The sequence below is a fragment of the Artemia sp. Qi Xiang Cuo genome, chromosome 1, assembly GCF_049724085.1.
Source record: "Artemia sp. Qi Xiang Cuo chromosome 1, ASM4972408v1, whole genome shotgun sequence".
NCBI lineage: Eukaryota > Metazoa > Arthropoda > Branchiopoda > Anostraca > Artemiidae > Artemia > Artemia sp. Qi Xiang Cuo.
The window spans coordinates 49,168,636-49,194,592 of record NC_142794.1 but is presented as its reverse complement, the minus strand read 5'-3'; the positions used below and the strand labels follow the sequence as shown (position 1 = coordinate 49,194,592).

Below are 25,957 nucleotides of genomic sequence, written 5' to 3'. Positions count from 1 at the left end.
TTAGAAAGCTGTGGCAGTTCCAACCGGGGTTAAAATATATGAAAATCAACTTGACCTTTTTTTGAAGCCATTTTTGTCAAGGAGATTTTTCAAGGTCAACGAAACAATCTCAATACTGTGAACTGTTGTATTGGATCAATTTTTCATCAAAATTTACAATAATCTCAGTGAAAGAAGCAACAAACAGTGAATTAAGAGACAAGGATTTGCTTTTGCACGATTCCTGTCGTGCCCATTACCAAAATTGTGAAATCCTAAGGTAATACAAGGTTGAATGTCATTTTTCGGATTTTGTCTTTATTTTGGTTGTGTTTAGTAGTTTCTTTCTTTTAACCTTTATTTTGTATTTGTTTTTTTATACTATATCGCAAGTTATTTTTTATTTGGGGGGGGGGCTGAAGACTGACCATGATATTACTCTAAAATAAAAGTTCAAAACAGGGATAAAATCCTTTTTAATAGACAGTGTATAGAAATTCACAAGAAATACCAATTATTTCGATCACTTGATAAAATCAGTTTTACTACTGACGACGGTCACTGTATATGTGACCGAAATATCTGGTATTTTTGTGAATTTATATACACTGTTTATTAATAAGGATTTTATCCCTATTTTGAACTTTTATTTTAGAGTCATGGAAAGGCAGTGTGGTCTCCAGAATTATCTACGTGATATTACTCTACAATATTAACCTTCCTTTCGCTCTCATTTTAGTCTTTACCCCAGTATGGCAAAAAGAAAAGAAAAATAAGAAACAGTAAGATAACCTTGAAATGTCATACTTAAATTCTTATCTTGACGAAACGAGACTACTTGTAAGAATAGAATAGCAAAAACACTGGAAAGCCCGACGTATTCTTGATGAGAATAAGACTGAAAAAAAGAGGGGAAACGAATAAATTTCGAGCGTTTTCGCAGAGGTAGCCAATCGACAGAACATCCCTGCCAATAGCCACATAGTGCTAAAGGAAACTGAATGGAATGAAAATGCACAGAATTAAGGGTTGGAGGATTTTTACATTATTTCTTTGTCAGAGTAAGATTTTTTTTTCTTTATACTATTCCTATTCCTATTTTTATCCACAGTTTAAAAACGTCTTATTATTGTCACATGCTTCATCAAGCAGTTATTCGAGATTCTGATTATATTACGACTATACAGTGATCACTAATCAGCAGCAAAGAATTCTTTTTTATTTAATTTGAAATGATAGAACTTACAACAAAATCAACACTACACATCAAATACATGTCTCTGCATAATTTATTCGAATAACGCGAATAAAGAGAGAAAATATACTTGGTACTCCCCATTCCTGATCCTTTATCTCATATCTTTACTATTATTCCCCGGTTGTCCTGGAAAAATGGTCTTTGATTTTAGTCAGTTGATTTACATTAAAACACTTGAGTTTTGTTTCCTTTTTGTTCATGTTGTCTCTTCTATTGCGGTATTTACTCATATTTATACATAATTACAGAACAACAAAATTACCGAATTATATTAACTTCCTTAACGTTTAGGGTAGATTACTTATCCCTTTCGAGCCACCTTCAGAACAGGGCATGACTTTCTTGAGACACCAAAAACGTATGCATTCTAAACATGCGTCTCTGAATAATTTTTAGAGATAAATCACATTTTTTATGTCCGTGAGAAAGGAAATGTGAAATGTTCATCATTTATAAATTTTTCATGAAATAGAAAGAAAAACTCAAGCGATGCAAGACATATTCTGTGAACTTAGGGAGCTAAAATTTGCCTGTCTGAAAAGCGATCCATCCCCTCTAAGGAAACTTCAAATTCTTTCATCAATAAGGAGCTAAAAAGACTCAAAATAGATGCTACATCAGGAAAAATAGAACTAAATAAGAATGGATATTAATCGTTTCACTGCTTGCTATGATACACTTCCATCGGATCAAATTTTTGCATAAAATTACACAGTACAGGTTATAATGATTTCTCTTTTTTGTGGGGCAGGTGCCCGTGAGAAAATCTCAAGGAGGGACCAATCCCTCACCCCCCCCCCCGCCCCGTATACAGATATCTGTCCTATATTAAAAATATTTGCGTCCTGAAGCAATAAAAAATACTTGAAGCATGAAAGGAAGAAATAAAACCTAAGGATTACTGTATTAAATTAGAATTACCTGTTCATATTTTTCAAGCTCTTGGTGATACACCTGTCGAATTTGAGCAAGCTTTACTCTATAGTCTGAGTGCTCAATGGGAGATTCAGGAATTCCACCAACTTGGCTTGCAACCGCAGCTGAGGCATTAGTAGCTGCTCCTGCACCACCTCCTTTTTCTGGACCAGCAACTCCTTCTGCAAGTAGCATGTTGTCTAACCTCATCAACTGTGCATCGGGTGGTTCATCTTCATGTGCGTTACGAAGACTCAAGACTGAAAATACTCAAAAATTACAAAGATTGCTACTCACAATTACTTCGGAATGTGCACCTTAAAGTTAGATGGAAAAAATTTTTAAAGGCAAAAAACACACAAAAACTAACTGGAAGCATATTTCACTGAAATAAAAATTTAACAAAAAGTTTTTGATGCAATCGCTGTAAACACGACTAAAAAGCTTATAAAGTGTAATTACCTGTTTTTTCTTTAACTTCGCACAAAACAGTAAACAAAGCTGGCTTCATTCGATGACAGTTTAAAGTGTGCTTCCTGGAATTAAAAATGTGCCAAATTAAAACTAACATAAAACAAAACTAAAATACATCTAAACAGAGTGGTAAAATACCCAGTTTAATAATAACAGGTCGAAACAAGATAACAAAAAAGTTAGATGGAGGTTTTGTAATTCTGACCAAATAGTTCGACACTAAGTATTTCGGTCCGAAGTTAAAAAATAAGCCAGTGTAAAATGGTACATACTGTCTTTGCTGGTAGAGCAAATTCAAAGTGAAAATTTGGCGTTTTAAGCAGAAGAAACATAGAATCGACTTTTAAATGGTTGGATACGAAATAGTCCTATCTGTGTCACAGATAGCTGAAAGAAGAGCTTTTTGAGGTATCGAATAGTCCTTAGTTTTACGATTCTTGAATTCGTTTTTTAACCTTTGTTTTGAAAATATGCAGTGATTGAATAGCATGCTAATATAAGTACAGGTTAAGATGACAAACGCAAATGTTTGTCCCCTGTTCCCTCCCTAAGCAAAATAGTTTGTTTCTTGTTGATTTAAATACTCAGGTCACTTATTCGAATTTTAATCCGACTCTAAACGAAGCTGCAAAACTACGAGGAAAATGCAGATGATACTCATTTTTACTCACAAGAACTTAAAAAAAATCTGGTCCCAACATAGAACCTACCCATTCCCTTATCCCCACACAAAGGAGTCATGCGATCTAGTAACTGCTTCATTTTACTCTTGTAGATAATGATGACAAAAATAGACTTGAAATCAAACAGTTCACAGTAACGAACTGTAAGTAAGGAGCAACTCGAGCCAATAGTAATCAAAGCCCTAAAAAAAGAATTTTGATAAAAATAATACATGAAATGAATTGCCTTATGTTGATGAAGAATAAATAAAATTCAAAAAGTTTGATGTTACTCATCAAAAGCCACGAGCCTTAGAAAATCATTTTAAAGCTTCACTTAACTAAAGTGATTTACTTCACATTTCATGAAGTTATCACTGATGTGAAAGTGCTCATCAGCTATCATAAAGGTGGGCTGGTGCTCATTTTGGCGGGGGAGGGGACAAAGGAGGGGGCTAGTTGCCGTTTAATCTTTCTGTCAATTAAAAAGGGCAGTAGAACTTTTTTTCAATCAAACGTGCCCCCTCCCGATCTTCTAGGATCGCTGGTTCCATACGATCACCCCTGGAAAAAAACAACAACAAATAAACACGTTACCGTGAACTTTCTTTTGGCTAAAATTACCAAATTCTACATTTTGTATACTGAAGCTTGAAACCTCTACAGTGTGTTTCTTTGATATGCTGAATCTGACGGTGTGATTTTCATTAAGATCAATTGACTTGTTGGGTGTTTCCCCCTTTTTCGGAAATCAGGCAAATTCTCTTAGGCTTGTAGCTTTTGATGGTTATGGCTCATTATTGAGCCATATCTCTCTTTACTTACAGTTCGTTACCTCGAACTGTCAAAAGAATCGGCATGTAAACACAAGCCTACGTACGTGAAAGAAAATGACAAACTAAGATTTTTTTTAAGTACAAGGCTAAAACTCATTGAATTACGCATCCTTTAAGTACATTCACATCAGAGTTCAGTTTTCCGTAGAGAAACACTGCTACAAATAGGCATAATACAAAAAAAATACACTTACCTTGCTTGAGCTTCATCCAATGATTGGTCAGTAATATTCATTATTTGCTGAAGGATTTCACCAATATCTTGTTTTCTGCCTATGGCAGCCCCATCCTCACCCGTATGTGTAGGTGCATTGTGTTCCAATCCTCCAGCCATGTATCCAATATTGTATGGGTTTTGCATTAGTCCAATTGGTGGGACTTGGCCAGAACCTATGTGCATTAATCTAGATGGGTCATCCATCTGAAAGATATGAATCATACTCAACGTAATAGCCCTGAAACGTGAAACAAAAAAAAACTATATGCGAGGGAGATTTAAAAAACTTAACTTCCTGTTGTTTTCACTAAAATGTTACTGGAGCTTTACTGAAAGTATTTTTGACTGCAATAAAAATACCCATTTGGTAATTGCGAGTATTTTATTCATCGACTGTATTTCAAAATTTTGAACTAAACATGTTATTGTTTCTGGCAAATCAAGGAGGCACACTTGTGCCTCTATAAAGAGGCGACCCACCACAATGTTAAGCGATTTCAGGTCCTAGAGGTCGCAGAGAGACGGCGGCAATCGCATTTTGTAGCCCAAGCTCAAACTAAGAAACTTGCAAAATTTCATCCGCCTCCGACTTTATCTTCATGGGGTAAACTGGGCCGGAAGTTTGGACCCTCCCGCCACAGCCTCTCTTTTACGTTGTCTGATCGGGTTGAAATTTAAAGGTTAAGCTTTCATAGGGCCCGGGAGCTTATCCACGAAATTTCGACTCAATCTGATTCGTTCTCTCCTGTTTTCAAAAAACCAAATATAGCCACTTAAAATTCATCATTTCTTTTTTTTTCTTAGCCACGCCTACAGGCCACAGTTGTCATCGGATCCGGTTGAATGAGGACTCATTCGAAGCAGAATTCGACCTGTTAGGGCCTTTTGATATTTTCAGACCGAAAAAATTATCCCCCGAATTTACATTTACGAAAAACCTCGTTTTCCTATATTAGCCCATGTTAATTTTTCCCACCACAACCCCACTTTCACGTTGTTTGATCGGGCTGAAATTTAGAGAACAAGCTTTCCTGGGGCCTGGGAGCTTATCCTCGAAATTTCAGCTCAATCTGATTACTCCTTCCCTGTTTTCCAAAAACCAAATATCAAGTTTTTTAGGAATTTGCTTGCGTCGAAAATAGCTTCCATTATCTAAAAAACAATTACCATTGTGTCTGTATAGTCCAGCGGTTGAAACTCCAGACTGTCAGGCGGAAAACTCGGGTTCGATTCACCATCAGAGAAAATTTTTTATATATTGAATTTAAACTTTATAAAGAAACTCAGTTTCTTTTTTAAATTATTTGAAAAAAATTACGTTTTCTAAAGAGTTAAAGAGGCTGAGTTACAAGGTCGACCCTTAAAACGTACAGGGATTAGGAGGCACAGTTGGGGGGCTGTTAAAAAGGCTGAGTCACAAGTTTGAACCTTAAAACGTACAGGGATTAGGAGGCACCCTGTACGACGTGATTTGAGTATTCAAGAATTAAAAGCCTTAACACAAGAATGTTCAAGAGCGGGGGGTTTGGGGGCGGCAGCCCCCAACTTTAACTCCTGACACGATCAGCTAACAGTTAGTCAAGCAATAATAAGTAATAAACTGTACAAAAACGTGCAGAAATTATTTGAAAAAAACTACGTTTTCTAAAGAGTTAAAGAGGCTGAGTTACAAGTTCGAACCTTTAAACGTACAGGGATTAGGAGGCACAGTTGGGGGGCTGCCACCCCCCAAACCCCCCGCTTTCGCAGCCTTTAAATATAAAAAAAAATCTTTAAACTGAAAGTAAGGAGCGACATTAAAACTTAAAACGAACAGAAATTATTCCGTATATGAAAGGGGCTGTGCCCTCCTCAACGCCTCGCTCTTTACGCTAAAGTTTTTATTGTTTAAAAAAAGAGTTGTGAGAAAGTTAAACTTTAGCGTAAAGAGCGAGGCGTTGAGGAGGGCACAGCCTCTTTCATATACGGAATAATTTCTGTTCGTTTTAAGTTTTAATGTCGCTACTTACTTTCAGTTTAAAGAATTTTTTTTATATTTAAAGGCTGCGAAAGCGGGGGGTTTGGGGGGAGGTAGCCCCCCAACTGTGCCTCCTAATCCCTGTACGTTTTAAGGTTCGACCTTGTAACTCAGCCTCTTTAACTCTTTAGAAAACGTAGTTTTTTTCAAATAATGTTAATCAATAAGCTCTTCCGTTTCCAATACAAAAAAAGATATCTTCCGGATTTCTCTTGTACTAGAGCATTCGGTCTTAAATTATTGGAGAAGGAGGGCAAACTTTATTGTAAAGAAATAGGGGTTCAGGGAGGTGGCAACAGCCTCTGTCATATACATAGTTGTTGAATGTGACTATTGTCCTTTAAAACAATGTTTTTCTGAATATTTAATCTCTGTTCGTTTTTAATATCGTGTTCGTAGTTTTTCTTTTTCTTTCAAATAGAGGTATTTGAACACTAGCCCATTTAGACTTTTTGTTTTTCAAAAAATGCAGGAATGTATTTTCCCATATCCCTGTGATGCTTTCCATTGGGATTAAACTCCTCCTTTAATGCAAAAAAGGGATTTTGCTTGTTGTTCAAGTCAATTTGCTTTGACCTTGTTGTTCAAGGGATTTGCTTTGGGAGTTGTAACTTTCCCATATAGAGTTTTCGACAATGGCGATTCCATTGTTGTACTTTTCACTTGGAACCAGCGCGATTTTTTAGGGTTTAAAGGCTATTTTTCGAAATTACCATAAATCGGTTTTCAAAATAGCATTTTGCTAATAAGATTAATCAAGAGAATAGTGACAATTCCCAAATCTGCTGCAAACGGCATCTTTTTTTCACTAGCCAGTTATTTTTAAAGCGTTTTTTAATTTTTGATTACTATGGGCCGTGGTTCGTTCTTTACTAGGTTGTAGCTACGGCTGCAACCATGATAAATCTTCATCTTCAGCGTCAGTGGACGTTTTCATCAACATTAGTATGACAATTCATCCTTATAGTATTTTCATCAGTATTTATGGTCATCCTAAACATGAGAGGGGTAGGGCATTTACAGTAAAGTATAACTCCAAACTAACAGTGACTCGAAAAAGGAACTCGATTAGGGCATTTTCTATGAAGTAACAATTTTCTATAACAACAGGGAATCAAATCCCTACGTTTTACACTTAAGATTTTTATACGCCCAGGTTATAAAAAGAGAGTACGGTATTCAAAATATCTCACGAACGAATGGGACACTGAGATGAAAATTTCTGGGAGTGTTGGAGGCTCAGTGGATCTCAAGTTTTGATTTGCAGAAGCAAAGCAAAAGACACTATGCGTACCTAGATCATCAAAATGGCAAATCTACAATACTTGGGAAATCATTAGGCGAATATAGTTGTGATTTTAAGGTAGTGTATGTGTCAGGAAGGGCAAGAGGGCTTCAAATTTTGTGTTATGGACGGAGAGGGTAAAATGATATGTCTCCGATCTATCTAAAAACAAATTGAAGCAAAAACCTTTACAGGAAATACAATCCATTCAAGCCCAAGTAGCAAGGTTCATCAAAAGACACTAAATGTTGCCAGGGTATCAAAATAGCATATCTGCAATATCTTGGAAATGACTTGGGGTATCAAGTCGAGACTTTCAAGGAGGAGGGAAAGCAGATATAAAATCTTGCACTTAGGGATGGAATAAAGGGGAGGATCTAAAGATTTTAGTTTCAAATATATTTTAAAATTTCCACTACATGTCCCTGTGGGACTAGAATCTATTCCTGGTTAAGTAACAATAACAATGCAAACCGAAAGACACTTTGTGTACTCAGGCTCTTAACAAAGGATACTTACATTATCTCAGGGACAGCTAGGGAGTGTTCGAGTTCTGGGAGAGAAGAGGCAAGGCCACTTTGTTTCTCCAATCAGCTTAAAAATAACACTCATAAGTTTCTGGAACAGATGGATGCAAAAAATGAACCTAGTGATGGATGAATCAATTATCGAATTTATTTTGTCTCTGATAGGCTCATAACTTACAGGAAATGCAGACCACGAAGGTTTTTTTTCTAATAATACAAATAGGACACCGAGAATCAATATAACCAGATTTTTTTTTCCGTACTATCTTCAACTAGCTCTAACTTCAATTATACAACACTAATTCAACATCAATTCCTATTTCGTTTGGAATCTTTTTTATATGTCAACAGTAACCAGTTTGCTTATAAGAAATGCATTTCAATGGATTTTCCCCCTTTTATTCTTCGTGCTAAAATCAATTGTTGTTGGCAATGCTCGGCTTCTGTCTATGCTTATTCACGTGAAGTGTTTGACCATGTAAAGATCTGCTCGTAGCTCAAAAGAATCTTGGTGCTCCTAGACCTCGTTTGAGACTCCTTTTTTTGTTGTTGTACAATACAACGTTTTATGATTTGTCCAAGATCTGAGATGAGTCCACCTTCTTCTTCAGCAGGTGGTGTTTACCATGGAGCTGTGCTGTTCGCTTTCTTTTTGGTTTATTGTGATGATCTCATAAAGTGTATCAGTGCCATGGAACATGATTGCCATATTGGACCTGAATCCATAAACAGTTCAAGTAATTCTGATAGCCGGTTACATTAGCTATCTGTCCCAACACATTTAATCTTTTACTTAAGATTTATGAAAACTATGCTGCGTATCATAATATTTTATACAACGCCCCATAGATTGACTGGCTGTATTTTTGGCCATGGAACAACAGGTACCCTTTATCCCACCAGTTAGATCGGCTGGTAGTGACATATCCTTCGTTAGAGCTTCCTTATATTCGTTTGATTTTATATACGCATTCGGTTGATGATACTTACCTTCACCATGCTTTGAGGTCATTTGATTTCAGAGTCAACCTACTTCATCATTTATGTATTTATTTATTAGTACCAAAATACGGTAAGCTTTATCACGCTTGTCGCACTAAAGAAGTATAAAAAAATCTATGACAATGTTGACGACATATTACAGACATACAATTCTATGAAAAGTAACACACTCTGATAGCATAATAACTGAAACATACAGTAGCATACCAAACTAACAGAAACATATCTGATAATAATTGAAACATACCGAAAAGTAAGCCTACAAAACAACTGAAAACATACTGGTAACAAATCAGCTAATACAAAAGTAAAAATATTTTTAAAACAGATTGTGATAAGACCTAGTATAGAAATCTGTAGAGGCTAAACTACTTTTGAAAGACTAGACTGTGGTACTTGCAACTATTTCTGATGGAAGTGAATTCCAAGTCTTCCATACTTGGCTAGACAAAGAGTTTTGGCCTAATCTTTTCTGTGAACATGGTGGGTAAATTTTGTGTTGGTGTTGACGGGTACTACTGTATTCTGTAAAAGTGAAAGTGAGTTGGAGTGGTCAATTCATCAATGACTCAACCATCATTGGTTGAGTCATTGTTCAAATGCTGTTAAAATTTGTTTACTGTTCTTAATTTACCAATGTTTATAATCATGGCCTAAGGATCTTAAAATGGCATATAGTGATTCTTAATACCTTAATTTGCAATTCGGAGCAAATTAAGATCCATCATGATCTGTTACTTGCTTCATGCTTGATAATGTAAATTGATTAAACATCAAATGCATCCCACTAGTACTTCCAGGGAACACCAGTCCATTTAACATCCAATGACTTCTTGAACACTTCATTAGTGGGTGTTTTATTTGATAGACTATTCCAGTGGTTTGCTACACGGCAGGAGAAAAACTGTTGTCGGTGTCGAGTTTTGACAGTTGGTTTGAACAGCTTCTTTGAATGACCCTTCCTGTCAATGCCAACTCATCCCTCATTTACTTGCTACTCATCCCTACTAATGCTACTCATCCCTCATTTGCTTGTGTTTCATGAGCTCCATACAGCCTCATGAGCTTCTCTATGCAGAGGGGTCACTTCAGCTGATAATGAATAGGGTGCTGCAAATGCTTTTGCTACGCACTTGGAAGAAGTGATGAGCCTTTTGAAACTGCCTAAGCTATTTCATCCTTTTTTTTCTTGTGCTTTTCTTCTATTTCTAGCTACTTCTTCTTCTTTCCCTTCTTTTTTTCTTGTGTTTTGTAATCTATAATGCTTTGTAATATATAATGTCTTTGACTAGAATAAATTATTGTATTACTCCAAATAAACAAAGCATACAAAACCACTCCAAATAAGTACAAGATCAGAATAATTTTGAAAAGATTGATCTTTCTTTCTAGAAACTAGAAATCACCTAATAATACTGGATATAATGTAGTTTATCTTGAATCAGACATCTTACAAAAGTTCAAATGATGGGTATATTTAAATAATAAGTAGGAGCTTAAAATAAAATTATCTTTTCTGTCAAAAACTAAGTGGCTAGTTTAAATGTCGAAAAAATCAGACATATTCACTCAATTTTGTTGCAGATTTTTGAAAAATCACATTTTTTGGAAAATCGTTCAGCTCCTCACTCTAATAAAAAAAGAGAAGAGATAGATGAACTACTAAACTCTATTGCCAAGCATTGTATTGAAAGTAAAATATTACCTGAATTCAAGTTATTCATTCTAAGGATATATGAAGCTTCCTACAACAAAAGTACTTTAAAATAATGGTTGAGAACAAGCAGCAATCTTGCAAGCAAAAACAGAAGTCAACAGCTTTAATGTAGCTTTCACTCGACTAAAATACAGATGGACAAATCTTCTTCTTTGCAAAGAATTTATTCAATTATTGGTTTTCACTAAAACCGGTATGCACAAAGTACTTGTCATTGCATAGAATACACACACAAACAGTGGCTCTTCAAACCTTGTCAAAACTCCTTAGGCGAGGTTCATAGACGCTAAATCCTTTGGAGGGGGGGGTAAATCATTTTTGCTAGATGAGGAGGTCAAAGAATAAACAGCCCATTTTGTCCAGTTGAGGGAGGCTGGGATTCCTGCCACCCCTTGCCAGCATACATATACATTTTTTTAATTTGTGCTATAGTTTCTTATGCAATAATCAATAGACATCTTGACCAACAAGCTGAAAACACAATGAGACTTACCTCCCAAATTTAATTTGTCATTTTCTGAAACTTCTGGAATGTATTTATATCCTGATGGTTGGCTCTAAGAGTAGTTGTTTTCAATTGCAGACAACAGGGTGACAGCCTAGAATGAGGAGAACATTATTTTCAAGGGGATTGGACTCATATCCAGTTTGAGAATGAGTTTATAAATTAAAATAGAGGAAAGAAAGAAAGATAAATACTGATATGGTTCATCTAAATCAATGTATATAGATAATAAAACAGTAAGATCACAGCTTAATTTTCAAACATAATGAACCTTGCGTTCAAATTTAATCTTTTATTCTATCGGGATTACCCAACTAGTTTACCAAAGAGGAAAAGGAAACTGCATAAATATTAAACAGTATCAAAAATTTTCTTCAGAAATGGGTCACAACACAGCAGTTGCTTTGGTAAATTACAAATACGTCAAGTAAATAGCTTCAGTTGTTAAATGGCATTCAATCAGATCATAGTAAAGGCAGAGTAATGAAGGAAAGTGTGCAACTGATATGTCCCAAAAATTTTTAATGAAGAGTATAGGATTTTTTGCTAAAGTTTAACATTTATGCTGTGAACTGATCTTAATCTCTTCTATTCCAAAATGGCATCCACAACAGGTGTACAAAGCTGGACCAAGGATAAAATATTTCTTGTGGGCTATCCCATTCACCAGATCACTGGTTGTAAACTACCCTCAAATTGTCAAGTTTTGTGCGTTTTATTTTATAATTTACATGCTGTGAAATTAACTTTAAGAGAATCAGCAAAAGTTGACATACGAGGACTGTTTATGTTTTGGGATAAAGCTCATATTCTGAATAAACAGGAGCAAAATTCAATTGCTAAGCTTGAAAAACTTCATCCTGAATTGAAAACACTTCAAAAAGACCATAAGAAAACATTGGAAACAATCAAGAACAAATTTAAACAGTTTGTTGTAAAGTTGGAGGATCTCTTTGATATTTATTTATTAATCAGAAATGGAATAAGCGATAGGCTTGTCTCATACAGCACAAATTACATACCATGAGCAACCCTTATATATAACAAAAACAAAAACTATAAACTTCCTAATAAAACAAAAACGAAGATACCCTACAACAAATATACACTTCACAGTCCTAGGTACTGCCTTTCATAAAAAGAGGTCTTAACTAATGCTGTTTTGAAAGCCACAAGCATCAGTATTGATTCAGAGTTCATAGTGAATGCATCTGTCAAAAATTACATATTATCAAACAAGTAAGCTTTTTCAGTGAATTATAATCCCAGTGAAGCTACTGGATTTCGTAATATTTGTCAAAGGATTATAGTTCGTGACCTATAATAAAACCATTGCTTAATCTAATAACCTAGTTTATGATCAGATATTTATATTTGGTAAAAGTGTTATGAATTTGATATTTTTTCACTGATAATATGGAAGGTTGGCTACCAAGCAGTGTGATTTCAAATAAATAGGACATCTGATATTTAGAGGCATTTACGCTACAATTGAGGTGGGGAAAGAAAAGTGAGCAGAGGGGGGTGGAGAGTTGTTAGCAAGAGCAGTGGTACCCGCTGGGCTTACCCCTTAAATTGCGGGGACAAGGTAGACAGCCTTCAACGCTTCACCTACTTTTCTCGCAAGGTAACCACCAGAAAAATATTGAATATATAGTTCAACCCTTAAATATCTGCCTAAAATTCGATATTATTAATTATCGAAGAAATTGGTGAATGTATTTTGGACTAAATCCAAATTAATGAAATGAAAACTGTGCTGGTATTGAACCCAGTTTTAAACTTTGTATCTAGATGCATGACAAAGGTTATTAAGACTGATATGTTCGTTAACAAAGGAAAAGAGTTTTTTGATCATGCCAGTATTATGGAAGCCAAAAAACTGCTGTGGACATACTATGAGGTTGAACTCGGATATGAAGAACGATTACGCAAATGCAAAAAAGACTGTGATAACTTGACGGGTATCGCAAAAGCCATATGGCGCTGTGCTAAGGACGGTAAAGAGCTTCCGACTTTCGTTATTCTCGAACCGGAGTCTGTTCCCACGTGTGGTGACGAAATTACAGTCTGTATTACTACTAATGTGAACGAAATGACCAGATAAATGGCCAGGGAGCTGTAACAGTTTTCCTACAAGTTAGATACTCTGAACAATGGTTTGAAAATTATAGCTGATTCCAAGAATCAGCCTACAGCCTCCTCGTCAGTATCTAAAATGCCAAATATGGAAAAACAGTTATTCTCGGTTGTCGTGAAAAATATGCCTCCTGAGTTAGACGATCCAGGAAAGCGTAAGGCCTTTATAACAAGCTTGGCACCGGGTGATACAACATTAGCGGATGCAGTGCTCAGGCGGAGAAATAAAGAATGGCAACTGTCCGTCTCTTCAAAGCAGGCCGCCGAAAAAGTCTCGGCTGCCCTCAAAATTAGCCATAAAATTGACAATCGACTTGTTAATTCCCAGTTCATCGGTATAGTGAAACGTTTCCCCAGCAACGTGACGGAGGACCTTCTGAAAAATCTGTCAAAAGACTGTGAAAAAGCAATCAAGTGTGGCAATTCGCAAGCGTTTAAAATGTATTACCCCTCTAAAAGTGGATTGTCCGCTGCCTTAACGAACCCGATTAAAATCGGTTTCGAACTATTCTGTCTAGAAGAATTCCGCTTTTTGCCTCGAAGGTGTTATGGGTGTCATCATGTGGGGCACATTGCGGCAGACTGTAAGGAAACTGAAACTTGTAGCCAATGTGGAGAAACTGGCCACACAAGCTCCCCTGAGAACCCTTGTTAAAATCCTACTCGATGCCTGAATTGAAATTTGACTAGGCACACATATTATTAATATACCTGTCCTGATAACAGAAAAACCTTGAAAGGTAGATCAAGCTACCAAAATGTGTAATATTCTGTCTTGGAACATAAATGGGAAAGCACTTTAGAAAACAGTTCTGCTTGATACTATGAGCCTAACAAATGAAGTAATTTGTATACAAGAGCACCTGCTTTCCGAGGACAATACTAACCTGCTCAAGTTCTCAAGTTCACTCCAGTGTTTTATTCGGCCAGCTGAACGTGTGAAATCCAGAGGTCGGCCATCTGGTGGTTTAGCCACTTTGGTGAGAATGTCTCTTCAGGCTGAACTTTTAGCATCAAGTAAACACTTCCTCGCTGTTAAAGTTCGCGATACTGTGATAATAAACGTCTATCTTCCTACTAATTATAGATCTAGCCTCTTGGACAGCAAGTTCACGGGTGCATGTACTCAGTTAAGCCGTTTCGTGAAGGCTCAAATTTCTGGGAATACAAAAGTTCTATTAATAGGGGACTTCAACTGTGACCTACTTAATACCGAATCTGAACGGACTCAAATCGTTATAGGTTCCCTTCCTGATCAGTTAAATGTTGTTGATAAGGACAAAGCTTATACATTTATCAGTGTTGCCAACACCGTCTCAAATCTTGACCATGTGTTAACGAACTTCCCGGTGAGGGACGAAGTAAAAGTTGCAGCTGATGGTTCTAACTCTGACCATTTGCCTTTGTCATTGTGAATAACACTGGACTGTCCAAAGTTGTCGGGTCCATGCAAATCCCAATGGAGAGCATACAGTGACTGGAAACAAATGTCAAATGATCTCTTTGCGGCTACTTCTGGGGATATCCTGAGTAAAATAAAAGTTCCCTTCCATCTGCTGCAGAGAAATGCAAACTCGTATTGCAGTGAAAGTGAAATACGTCTGTAGATAAACAGGTACTTTGCAGAAATTTCACATGCTCTGAGTATCGCGGAGAGTGTAGCAGTTCCTCTGAAGTGTATCCGTAATAGATGACAGGTGAAAGGGTGGTCTAGAAATCCGGAGCTAGCGGCGGCTTGTGCGTCAGCGAAGCTATGGCTGAAAGTTTGGCATGATAGCGGGAAGCCACGAAGTGGAATAGTGAACGAGATTCGAATCCATACTAAACGAAAGTTCAATAAAGCGTTAGATGCCCACCATGGAACCCTCAAAGAAAATTTTGTGCAAAAGCTCAGTAAGAATCCGAACCTTATTTGGTCGCTTTGGTCTAAGCCTGAAGAAGCCAAGCCTACATCTAATATTTCTGCTAATCAGTGGAGTGCTTACTTTGAGTCCGAGTTCAAAGCGCCTGATCCAGTTCTGCAGTCTAATAACGAGAATGAGCTGGCTTCTATGCTTACCGACACCTTTGACGATTTCTCAGTGTCACCAGTCACAATTTGCCAGGCCGTTAAAAAGCTGAAAAAGGTATACTCAAAAGGCTGCGATAGTATTTGTGCTCAACATATTTCTTTAGGAGGTTATGTTCTTTACCATCATATTGCCCTCCTGTTTCAGATGATTTTGACACATGGGATAGTCCCAAGTTGCTTTAGTCTGGGTATGGTTGATACCGATATTAAAGAAGGGGAAGCCAGCCGAACAGCCTTCTTCATATTGGCCAGTAACAATATCTTCAGTATTTTGTAAACTATTCGAGATTGTTTTGTTTGATGAGATTTATGATAAGTGTGAGATGCCTCCACACCAGTTTGGTTTTCGAAAAGGCCTTGGGTGCACCCATGTACTTTATCTTCTTGCTAACATATTACTCGATGCTCATCTCTCGCGAGAAACTTTGATCTTAGGTCAGTATGATGTCAGGAGAGCTTTTGACTCTGGGATTCATGCCCAGATTTTGGTTGAGCTGTGTAAGCGAGGCGTGTGTTCTTCTATTGTAAGGTCACTACGTGATATGTATAGGAGCCTCAAGCTTCGTGTTTGTTTGCAAGATGGTGAGCTTAGTGGGGAGATATCCGTACATAAGGGAATTAAGCAAGGGGCTATAACGTCTCCTACTTTGTTTAATAACAGTGTTAATGATGCACAACAGGTTATCTCTCCGAGTTATATTTGCAAGCATATTGACTTGTCATTTCTGGGTTTTGCAGATGATCTTTTAAATCTGTCTCGGTTGCTTTCTTCATTAGAAAATAATTTTTTGCATCTTGAAAAAAGTTATGCTGATGTTGGTTTGCAGTTTAATGTAGAAAAGTCTGCTGTTTTGTTTTTTAATTGCCCTGAAGATAATGCTACAGTCAGGCTAGGTGGAATTACCGTAACACCATCTAGTCACATTACGTACCTTGGCCTCCCGATTGATCTTAATCTTCGAGAGACCCAGTCTTTGCTTATTGAACACCTTTCTAAAAAAGTGCGCATTGCCTATGCGGGTGTTGTCACTAGCCGTCGCAATTCAAGCCATAAATATTTGGCTCGTCTTTATAATGCAGTAGCTTTGCCTCATGTCTTGTACCTGTCTCCTTTTTGGAAGCTCCTGAGTGCACGAAACAAGAATCACATAAGGTCGGTGTTTTTCAAGTCTGATATCTTCTTCAAGTGCCGCCTTTTGTTAGAAACCGCCATATTGCTGTGAAATATGGAATTGTTGAGCCTCTGAGTGCCGTGGAGGAGGTAATTCAGAATTACATGAAAAAACTAGAGCTCCTGGATCACAAGTGGGCCCACCTTCTCAAATAGTTGTGTTATTACGTAGTTCTTTCTGTTTGTATTTGTTTTTCTTGCCTGTTTTTGCTTTTTCTTTCTTTTCTAGTTTGTGCTCTGTCTTTTTCTGTTTATTGTAAGACAGGTTATTAATAAAATTCATTCATTCATTCACCAGAACTACTTGGTCAGGCAACGTGTTCCATGATTTTACTGAACAATTTACAAAGGAACTCTGTCCAACTTTCCTTGATACCCTTGGCTGGTACAATTTTAAAGAGTTCTGCCGTGTAGATGGATAATGACCAAACTCAAAGAAATCTTCACAAGACACATGGTCAATACCCTTTATGATGCAGAAATTGTTGACAAAGTCCATTCTGTCCCTTCTGAATTGCAGAGATGGTAAGCTCAGGCTACTCAATCTCTGCTCATAAGGTAGGTATTTCAGATAGGGGACAAATTTGGACGCTCGTCTTTGCACCTTTTCAATCAACAGTGAATCAGATTTTCTAGTCGGATACCACACAGATCAGCAGTATTCAAAAACCTTCTGAAAGCTCTTTTGACACAAAGCAAACCATAGTTTGCTTCAAACAAAACAGCTGACGCTTGCTTATCAAACCTCAGCTGATCATCAAAAATAATACCAAGATCCCTAATAGAGTTAACAGGGCACACCAACACGTCACCAATGAAGTACCAGTATACCACATCCTTCGCAAAGTAATGCATCACATGACATTTCTTCTGGTTAACAAACATAGAATTTAAATTACACCATTTGAACAATGCTTCCAAATCTCCCTGTAGAAGTGTCACATCAACTGGGGAGGTGACACCTCTGTATAGCTTTACATTGTCTGCAAACATTTTAATGGTGCTGTGTCGGATTACCTGCAGTAAATCATTTATAAATAAACAGAATAAAACTGGTCCCAGGCAGCTACCCTGAGGGACCCCACTTAGAACTCCACACCCTTCAGATAGTGCCTCACCAACCTTCACTTTCTGTGTCCAATTAGTTAGGTAATCCTTAATCCAAGTCATGCTTCTACATCCAATCCCATACTTTTGACATTTTTCCACCAGCAAGGATATTGAAACCTTGTCAAATGCCTTGCAAAAATCAATATAAATACAATCAAACTTTAGGCCTGAATCAGCCATCTTTTGAAAATCATTGATTACTTCTGTTAACTGCATGTTACACAATCGATTTTTTTGAAAACCATGCTCTGCTGTGTTCCACAATTTATTTTTTTCAAAATATTTTTGGGTCCAATACACAATTACTTTTTCCATAATTCTCAAAAAAATTGACATGTTCAAGATAGGGCAATAGTTTGTAAAATATGACCTTGGTCTACCCTTATGAAGGGGTTTTATGACTGCCTTTTTCCACACAGCAGGGCACTTACCAGACTCCAAACAAAGATTAAAAAGAAATGCAAGTGGAGCTGCTAAAGAAGAAGCCAGTTCTTGCATAATAACATTTGAGACACCATCTATATCAGGGGCTTTATCAACAGAAAGCTTGCAGATAATTTTTTGGACAAGCTCAGGTGCTACATCAGAGTCATCATATTGTAACTCATTCTGTAACACAGAAGCTTCTGGTGCCAGTGATAAATCAGATATCTGATGGGTAGCAGGATTAACAAAAACAGATGAAAAGGTTTTGTTAAAAATAGCTGCTTTTCTTTTATCATCATCAACAGTTTCACCAGTGACTGGGTCATTGAAGACTGTGGATGATGGCAACTGCTCTTTTTTGCCCCTATTCACATACTTCCAATACCTTTTTGGACAACTTTGCGCGCAACTAATTATTGACGATTCCACTGACTTAGTGTGTGACTGCAGGATCATTGTCACCCTATTTCTCACCCTCTTGTAAGCACACCCAGATTCATCATCCCCAGCTGATAAATAAGCTCTCCAGTGTCTATTTTTTGCAGACATTGCCTCAATGACAAATTTTGGCAGATTATTATGTTTTTTCATGTCCTCTCTAATAGTATACCTTGGAATAAACTTCTCACATCCTTCTACTACTACTTCACGGATAAACTCAAAAGCTATATCTGCATCTACAGAACTACGCTGAAGCTCACTAACAATATCAACATAACATACAAAATCTCTAAATTCGTCATAACTACCTCTAGAATAATAATATAACAATTTTGACTTAGGATTTAACAGAATGCTCACATTAACACAGAAAGACAATACCACGTGATCACTTTTACCTAGAGGAGGCTGAAATTCTAAATTCTCTAGGTCAGCTGGGTGCTTAGTTATAATAAGGTTTAAGCTAGATTGATTCATTCCAGTTCAGAACCTAGTGGGCTCAGTAACATGCTGATAAAACAAATTTACCAATATTGCTCAACAAGATGCCTTGGCTCTGATGAAATTGGAAAAAGATAAGGCATTTCTTGTGAAACAGAGGCAGAAGGGCAGCCCAGATTCAATGACAGGAGTGGATCTCAATTTGTTTTGAGCTGAAGAAATCAAGCCACAAAAGGAACTTGCAAAAATGAACTGACAAATTCAAGAAGAAACTTTTGATATTGGTAAGTTTATTTTATTATTATTAGTCTAAAAAATAGATACTTGATATTTTTAACTAGTACTGCTTCCATGCCCTTTTTTCCTAAAATCACCCAATCAAAATTTTAAGATATCCATTTTGTCCAACATAGTTGAAAAGTCCCAGAAATTCCCAAAGTTCTAAAAAAGATCTAAGAACTTTACTGTGAATAACAAGTTACTGAAAGGGGGGGGGGTGCTTGATATACAGAATAATTCCTGTTCATTTTGAGTTTTAGTGTTGCTTCTTACTTTCAGTTGAAAACTTGCTTTCTTAATTTAATTGATAATTATAAATTGGTAATTTAGTGCATAGGAATTATTACTATTATCCTAAAACAAAATTTTTTTATAGTCTTTTTTCTCTTTCTTAGATACAGATGATGATGACGAGTTTGAAGAAGGAGAAAAAGACACTGAAGAGGATAGGATCTACCAGGAATTTTGGATCTTGGAGGAAGTGAACGTCCCTGAAGAAGCTGTGGAAGACCCAGGACCATCTGAAAGCAAGAGGATGAAAGTCTTGTTTGCAAGGGGTGTTAAAGATATTTTAAACATTAAATTGTCCATTTTGTTAGATTGATGTAAGATATCCTACAGAAATGCCACAAGGATATTAATAGCTACTCTAAAAGCACTAAATCTTAACCCTCTTGAGTACAAAGTCTCAAAAACTTCATTACACCATAGAAGGCAAATGTTCAGAGAACAATATACTAAAAAAAATTGATACAGTAAACATTCCTGAATAAGAGCCCCTGGTTGTCCATTGGGACAGTAACCTTACCAGGTGTTTAAAAAATGAACAATGCAAACAAATAGCTATTGCAATTTCATATGACAAAACAGAAGAGTTGCTGGGAGTTCATGTAACAGCAAACAGCTCTGGAGAGGAGCAAGCCATAGCTGTATATGAATGGGGTCTTCCACTGTCAAGACAATGCCCTTCAACACTACAGCATCCAACATGGGACTCAAAGGAGCATGTGTCATACTGGAGCAAATGTTAGGAAGAGAGTTGTTATACCTAGCTTGCCATCATCATATCTTGGAAATTCTGTTAAGAGGTGTATTCAATACAAAATAGGGTTGATTACTGGGCCTCATCCAGACATTTTTAAGAGGTTCCTAACTGCATGGCCCAAGATAGACAAAGGGAAATACAACACAGGTATCTGTGACAATCTAGTCCAGAAGCAGCTAATTCCAGAAGTAATTACAAATGTTGGTGCTGAATTCAAAACCAAATTAACTGAGAGCTGCCCCAGAGATGACTATAAGGAGCTATTGCAATTGGCTCTGATATTTGTAGGATCACTAAATGGTAATGTTGTAAGTTTTAAAACTCCAGGAGCTATTCATCATGCTAGGTGGATGGCAAAGGCTATTTACTGCTTTAAAATGTTCATTTTTTGCTGTCAATTTAAGATGTCTGAAGAAGAAGAAAGTTCTGTGCATGCCATATCTATTTTTCTAGTTAAAATTTATTGTAAAACTAGGTTTAATGCTCCAAAAGCTCATCTTGCACCAAAGCAAGATTTAGGTATTTTACATAGTCTGTTATACTATAAAGAATGTGACAACAACATTGCAGAAATAGCCCTGGCCAAATTTTTGAACCATTTGTGGTGTTTGAATGCATAGTTGGTGGGATTATCTTTTTTGATCCCCCCATTACTGATGATAAAAAGTTGTTAATGGCTAATAAATTGCTCAGTAGCACTGATGAACCATCAGAGAACACTAGGGTTGCAAACCCAAAAATCAAGAAAGATAAATTAAAACAGGTAGTTGATGGAGGATTGGTAGATTTACTAACCAAATAATTTAAAAACATTTAAATTATTTCACTGATTAAATATAAAAACAGATTTCCTAAGACAACATCCAAACGCCTGGCCTCAAAATAATGGCTTCCAAGAAGAATTGAAAATTGTTAAAACATCAAAAGTTGTTAATGATAGGGCTGAGCATGGTGTTAAATTAATAAATGACTTTAACAACCTTCTGGCAAAAGATGAAGACCAAAAGCAATATGTCCTCCAAGTTGTAAGCAAATGCTGAGTATTATATCCTGATGTTTCAAAAACTACTTTAACTATTTTAACAAAAGCTCTAGAATAGATTAAATAACACTGTAAAATAATTTAAAATTATAAACTCATGATTGTACTATGTCTGTATCATTTTTTACTTTTATGTTTTAAAATAAAAGATGTCATTAGACTTATCCGTATTATTTTTTTTTATTATATTTGTGTTTTAAGCTAAAAAATGTACCAAAAAAGCAAAATTTATCACTTAATGACAAAATACACAAAGTGTGCTCCTAGTGGCACCAGGTTACATTTTGGGGGGTAAATATTGTTGTGACTCAGTTTGACTTAAAAAAAAGAACAATTATGTATAGAATATGAATTTTGAAGAATGATACTGGTTTTCTTTTGAGATGTTAAGCTGGTTTCTATTATTTACTGTTCTAGAGTTATGGCTGAATATGTCAGCTTTTTAGCCAAAATTTGAATTTTTTCAAACTTTTAGTGGCATTCAGCATGTGTTAACATGATTTAATTGAATTCAAATTTCAACTATCTCAATATCTGGAAAGGAGAATTGTTTTGTGGGGTTAAGACAAACCAAATACTGAAATTTTTCACCCCTCTATGAGATCCAGTCACCCTAGTCCTGACCTTTGAAAAACCATGTGTTATAAAAGTGAAACCTTGCAAAATAGATCCTCTGCTTTAATGAAGTACAACAAAATTGTTTTCAGCTTTGCTTAATTCCAATTTGTAAGGTTTTCAAGATGTGCAAATACATTTCCTAAATTTTGAAAAAAATACATTGATATGGCCTATAATTCTCCTCAAATAACAGGAATTACATTTTCAGAACTAAAGCCAGAGAATAAGAAACTGATAACTGAAAATTAAGGTAAAATGTTGCTTTGTCAAAATTTCAATAGGTATAGGCCTGTTATGTAGGCTAGGCAATTTCAGAGTCCTCTAGAGGGAGAAGGAGTGGTGGTAGGTACTTCAAAATACCTTCCCGGGACATGCTTTAGCCTGTACTATCCCTGGAAGTTTCATTTTCCTAACCTTGCCCCTTTCCAAGATAACCAAAAGTAGCTAAGTAGAATTTTACTTCTTACCCTGGTATTTACTTCAGAAGAGACAATGTGGTGATATCACAATTTTGATCAAAAGTGATCAACCACTAAACTGACAGGCTGTAGCCTAATTTAGTAGCTTGCCAAGACAAGGCTTCTTTCAGAGTGAAAATTTGAGTTTTAAACAGGGAGGACTGTGTAAGGCAAGATCAGAGGATTATAATAAAGGATCTTAGTAAAGCAATTCTGACAAATTATGAAAACATAACTAGGCCTATCAATAGACCTATTCTAAAACTGTAAAAAGCCTAATAACTGAAATTTTCAGTGAAATAAAATTCCTAAGTTCGGTATGAGATAAAGTAGCTAGAAGGCATACAAGACTAGGCCTATAAAATCTTAATGCATCAACCACCAGTGAACCTACACCAGTTTTAGGCTACCCTACTTCAAAGGCATTCTGATTTGAACTAGCCTATTGAAGGTCTAGATGTGAAAAAAAATTTCTCCAAAACATGGGCTAGATCAAATACTACAGCAAAACGCACTTTTTGATCTAGAGTTATCTGTTTTCAAAATCTTTGCCAATTGATTTAAATGACTACTAAAAACTTTTGTTGAACCTTGGCAAATGGCCCGATATAGAAGGACCAGAGCTTAAAAAAAATCATGGCCGGCTCAGCGCTGCCGAAAATCTACAAAGAATTGCTTTTAATATAACCTTTTAATATAAGACTTCAAGTTTTTTAAATTGATCGTGGCTGATTTTTAAATAATTTGCTTTTTCAGTGACTTCTTGTGGCTAGCAGGCATAATTTTTAACAGCCACTTTCGTTGACTGGCATTTTTTTTACTGTTAAGACAGCCTATTTCAAATAAAGGCCTTGTAGAAGTGAATTAACTTAAAAAACTTCTTTCGCAAAACATGTTTTTCAAAAAAAAAGTTAAGAGCTCTACTAAGCCAAGAAAGAACAAAGATGAAGTCAAATTATCTTGCAAGCGTAAAATAACACAAATTACTATCAATAAATAAATGAAACTTAAAACGAACAGAAATGACAATAAATGGCCAAGTAAAAGTCAAAACGAGCAAAAATTAACATGAGTAGGGGTGATAACCCTCATACCTTCTCAATTTGCCAATTGAGTAACTGCACTTTACTGAAAAAAAAAAAAAATGACCGAGGATTGTCAGTTTAATTGACATATACTGATATTTATTCTTTACAAGTTTGATAATTTTTTATTTAGGAAAGTAAGAAAAGTGAAAACATTTCAAACGTATTTTGTTTTATATCCCTAACTTGAGCAGTAGCAATAGTTGTAGCAACATTAGTAGCAGTATGGACATATCACCTTTGATTTCTTTAACATCCTCTTCAACACACGCTGAAAGTTTCAGCTTAATATATACCATCAACCATTTCTGATGCATCCACTTGACAACCTGTGTGGACATATTGTATTTCGATTTAGTTCCATACAGTTTATATATATCCCAAATTTATCGCCTTAATATCCTTAGTTTTAATAGCAGAAGTAGTATTAGTAGCTGTAAAATCAATTGTAGTACCTTAGCTTTATTGGCAGTACCTAGCCAGTAGCGGTAATAGAGGTAGTAATAGAAACAGTACCAGTAGTATGAGTAGAACCAGAAGCATTAGGATGCAGATATTTTCTTTTGGTTATTTCAACATCCCTCACAACAAGCCCTGTTAGTTTCAATTTCACACACCTAACTGTTCCTAAGATATTGCTGTTAAACCCTTTTGACAACATGCATACACAGGGCGTGTTTTGATTCAGTTGATCTTCCCCCTCAAATTTCTTGAAAATTTCACCTTCATGTACCTAAGCATAGCTGCAATAGTAATCACAGTAGTAGTATTGATATTATTGATATTAATCATCAGTATTATTTCAGCATTCATTCCGCTAAGATCCAAATACACAGGCAGTGAAATAACTTGAAAAACCAGTTCCTATTGACAAGAATTGTCATGTTAAGTGGAAATCTTACTTTATAAGACATGCTATGTTAAGTGAAATTTTTGTGAGAATAATTATAGTCACTCAGATGCATTTGTGAGGCTGGGCCCTCGCAGAAGGATAAGTAATCTTTCTAATTATTATAACCATATTTCCGGATTAATTATGACTTCTGTTAATTTATCTGAAACTATACAAGACTTTAATCGAAAATTGAACGAAATAAAATAGTTTCGTCGCAGGTTCAAGAACTTAGAAATGACCTATCTGCTATTTCGTTGCGAATTGATTCGACAGTATAGAAGTTCTCGGAAGATGCGTCACAATCGAAAAAAGATTACCTAAGTTTGCAAGCTGAAATGTCGGCTACTAACGTAAAATTGCAAAGACTAGAAAATGAGTCTAAAAAGTGTAATTTGGTCCTGTATAATTTCGATCCTGCAAACAAAGGTTCTTCGTTACAAGAAGATGTAATGAAAGCACTGAACTTATATGTGCCAAATTTAGAGCGGAAAATGATGGACCTTAGAGACATTTTTCGGTTAAACGCTATACAAGGCACGCGACCGGTGTTGGTTAAGTTCACTTAACCAACACCGCTACTTTCGATGACACGGCTACTTTCGATGATAGGGACAAAGTTATATATTGGTCAACAGTGTTTTACATATAGCTTTGATAAGCAATCTGTAGTTGAGGTTACGAATGCCCCTAATGTAGAGTCATCAGCGAGTACCATGACCCATTTTAAGAAAAATCTTGGACAAAAGTTTCACCGTGAACCTGCGTCTTTATCAGTGCCGCAAAAGTTTAGTAACGAGTTTGGTTTCTGAAAATAATCGGTTTAACCTGGAAGAACCTTACAATTCAAAATTTCGTTCAGGATCTTCATCCTCAATTCAATCCTTCTTTAGTGTAGTGGAGAAGCTTAGTAGTGATAACAAAATAAATGGGGTGATCAGTAAAACTCCGGTTATTAAAAAAGGCTCCATATCAATTTTTGTCGGGCCTGTGGGGGCTCCCAAACGTAACAGCTAATAAATTATTAGCCCCGATGACCACCTAAGACAGAAGAGCAAGTCGGTTAGAGCTGACGACCCTAAGAACATGGAACCTTGGCGGCTATTTAACCAGTCACAACCCATTGGCTCAGATAGTGGATAGGATAAGCTGGGCCATGGCGCAAATTACGAGTTTCATTTAGCGCATTGGAATGTTCAGGGTTTTTCGTATCTTAAAGTAGTGTCTTTTTAAACGTCGTGATTTTTCAGTTGTATCATTAGTAGAAGCGTGGCTGGAAAAAGAGGAGAGAATAGAAGGTTTTTCGTATTTTGGATCACAAAGAAAGCGATCGCAGAATTGTAGA

The 25,957-nt window shown here is 36.2% G+C and overlaps 1 protein-coding gene across 6 annotated transcripts in view; it reads right to left on the bottom strand.

The window, feature by feature from the left end:
• LOC148956425 (homeobox protein extradenticle-like) overlaps positions 1-25,957 on the bottom strand; it is a 59,973-nt gene that overhangs the window by 9,700 nt on the left and 24,316 nt on the right. Inside the window, exons 1-6 of one of the 6 annotated variants that reach the window (XM_089108165.1) lie at positions 23,151-23,217; positions 11,383-11,488; positions 8,163-8,289; positions 4,319-4,545; positions 2,615-2,688; positions 2,159-2,412 (exon numbers count right to left, since the gene is read on the bottom strand). In XM_089108165.1, the coding sequence (XP_088964291.1) occupies positions 2,159-2,412; positions 2,615-2,688; positions 4,319-4,545 (555 nt within the window). In that variant the 5' untranslated portion in view covers positions 8,163-8,289; positions 11,383-11,488; positions 23,151-23,217. Of the gene's footprint in view, positions 1-2,158; positions 2,413-2,614; positions 2,689-4,318; positions 4,546-8,162; positions 8,290-11,382; positions 11,489-23,150; positions 23,218-23,323; positions 23,343-25,957 lie in introns of those variants that run through there. The other 5 variants (XM_089108125.1, XM_089108140.1, XM_089108149.1 and 2 more) reach the window with 5 other exon arrangements.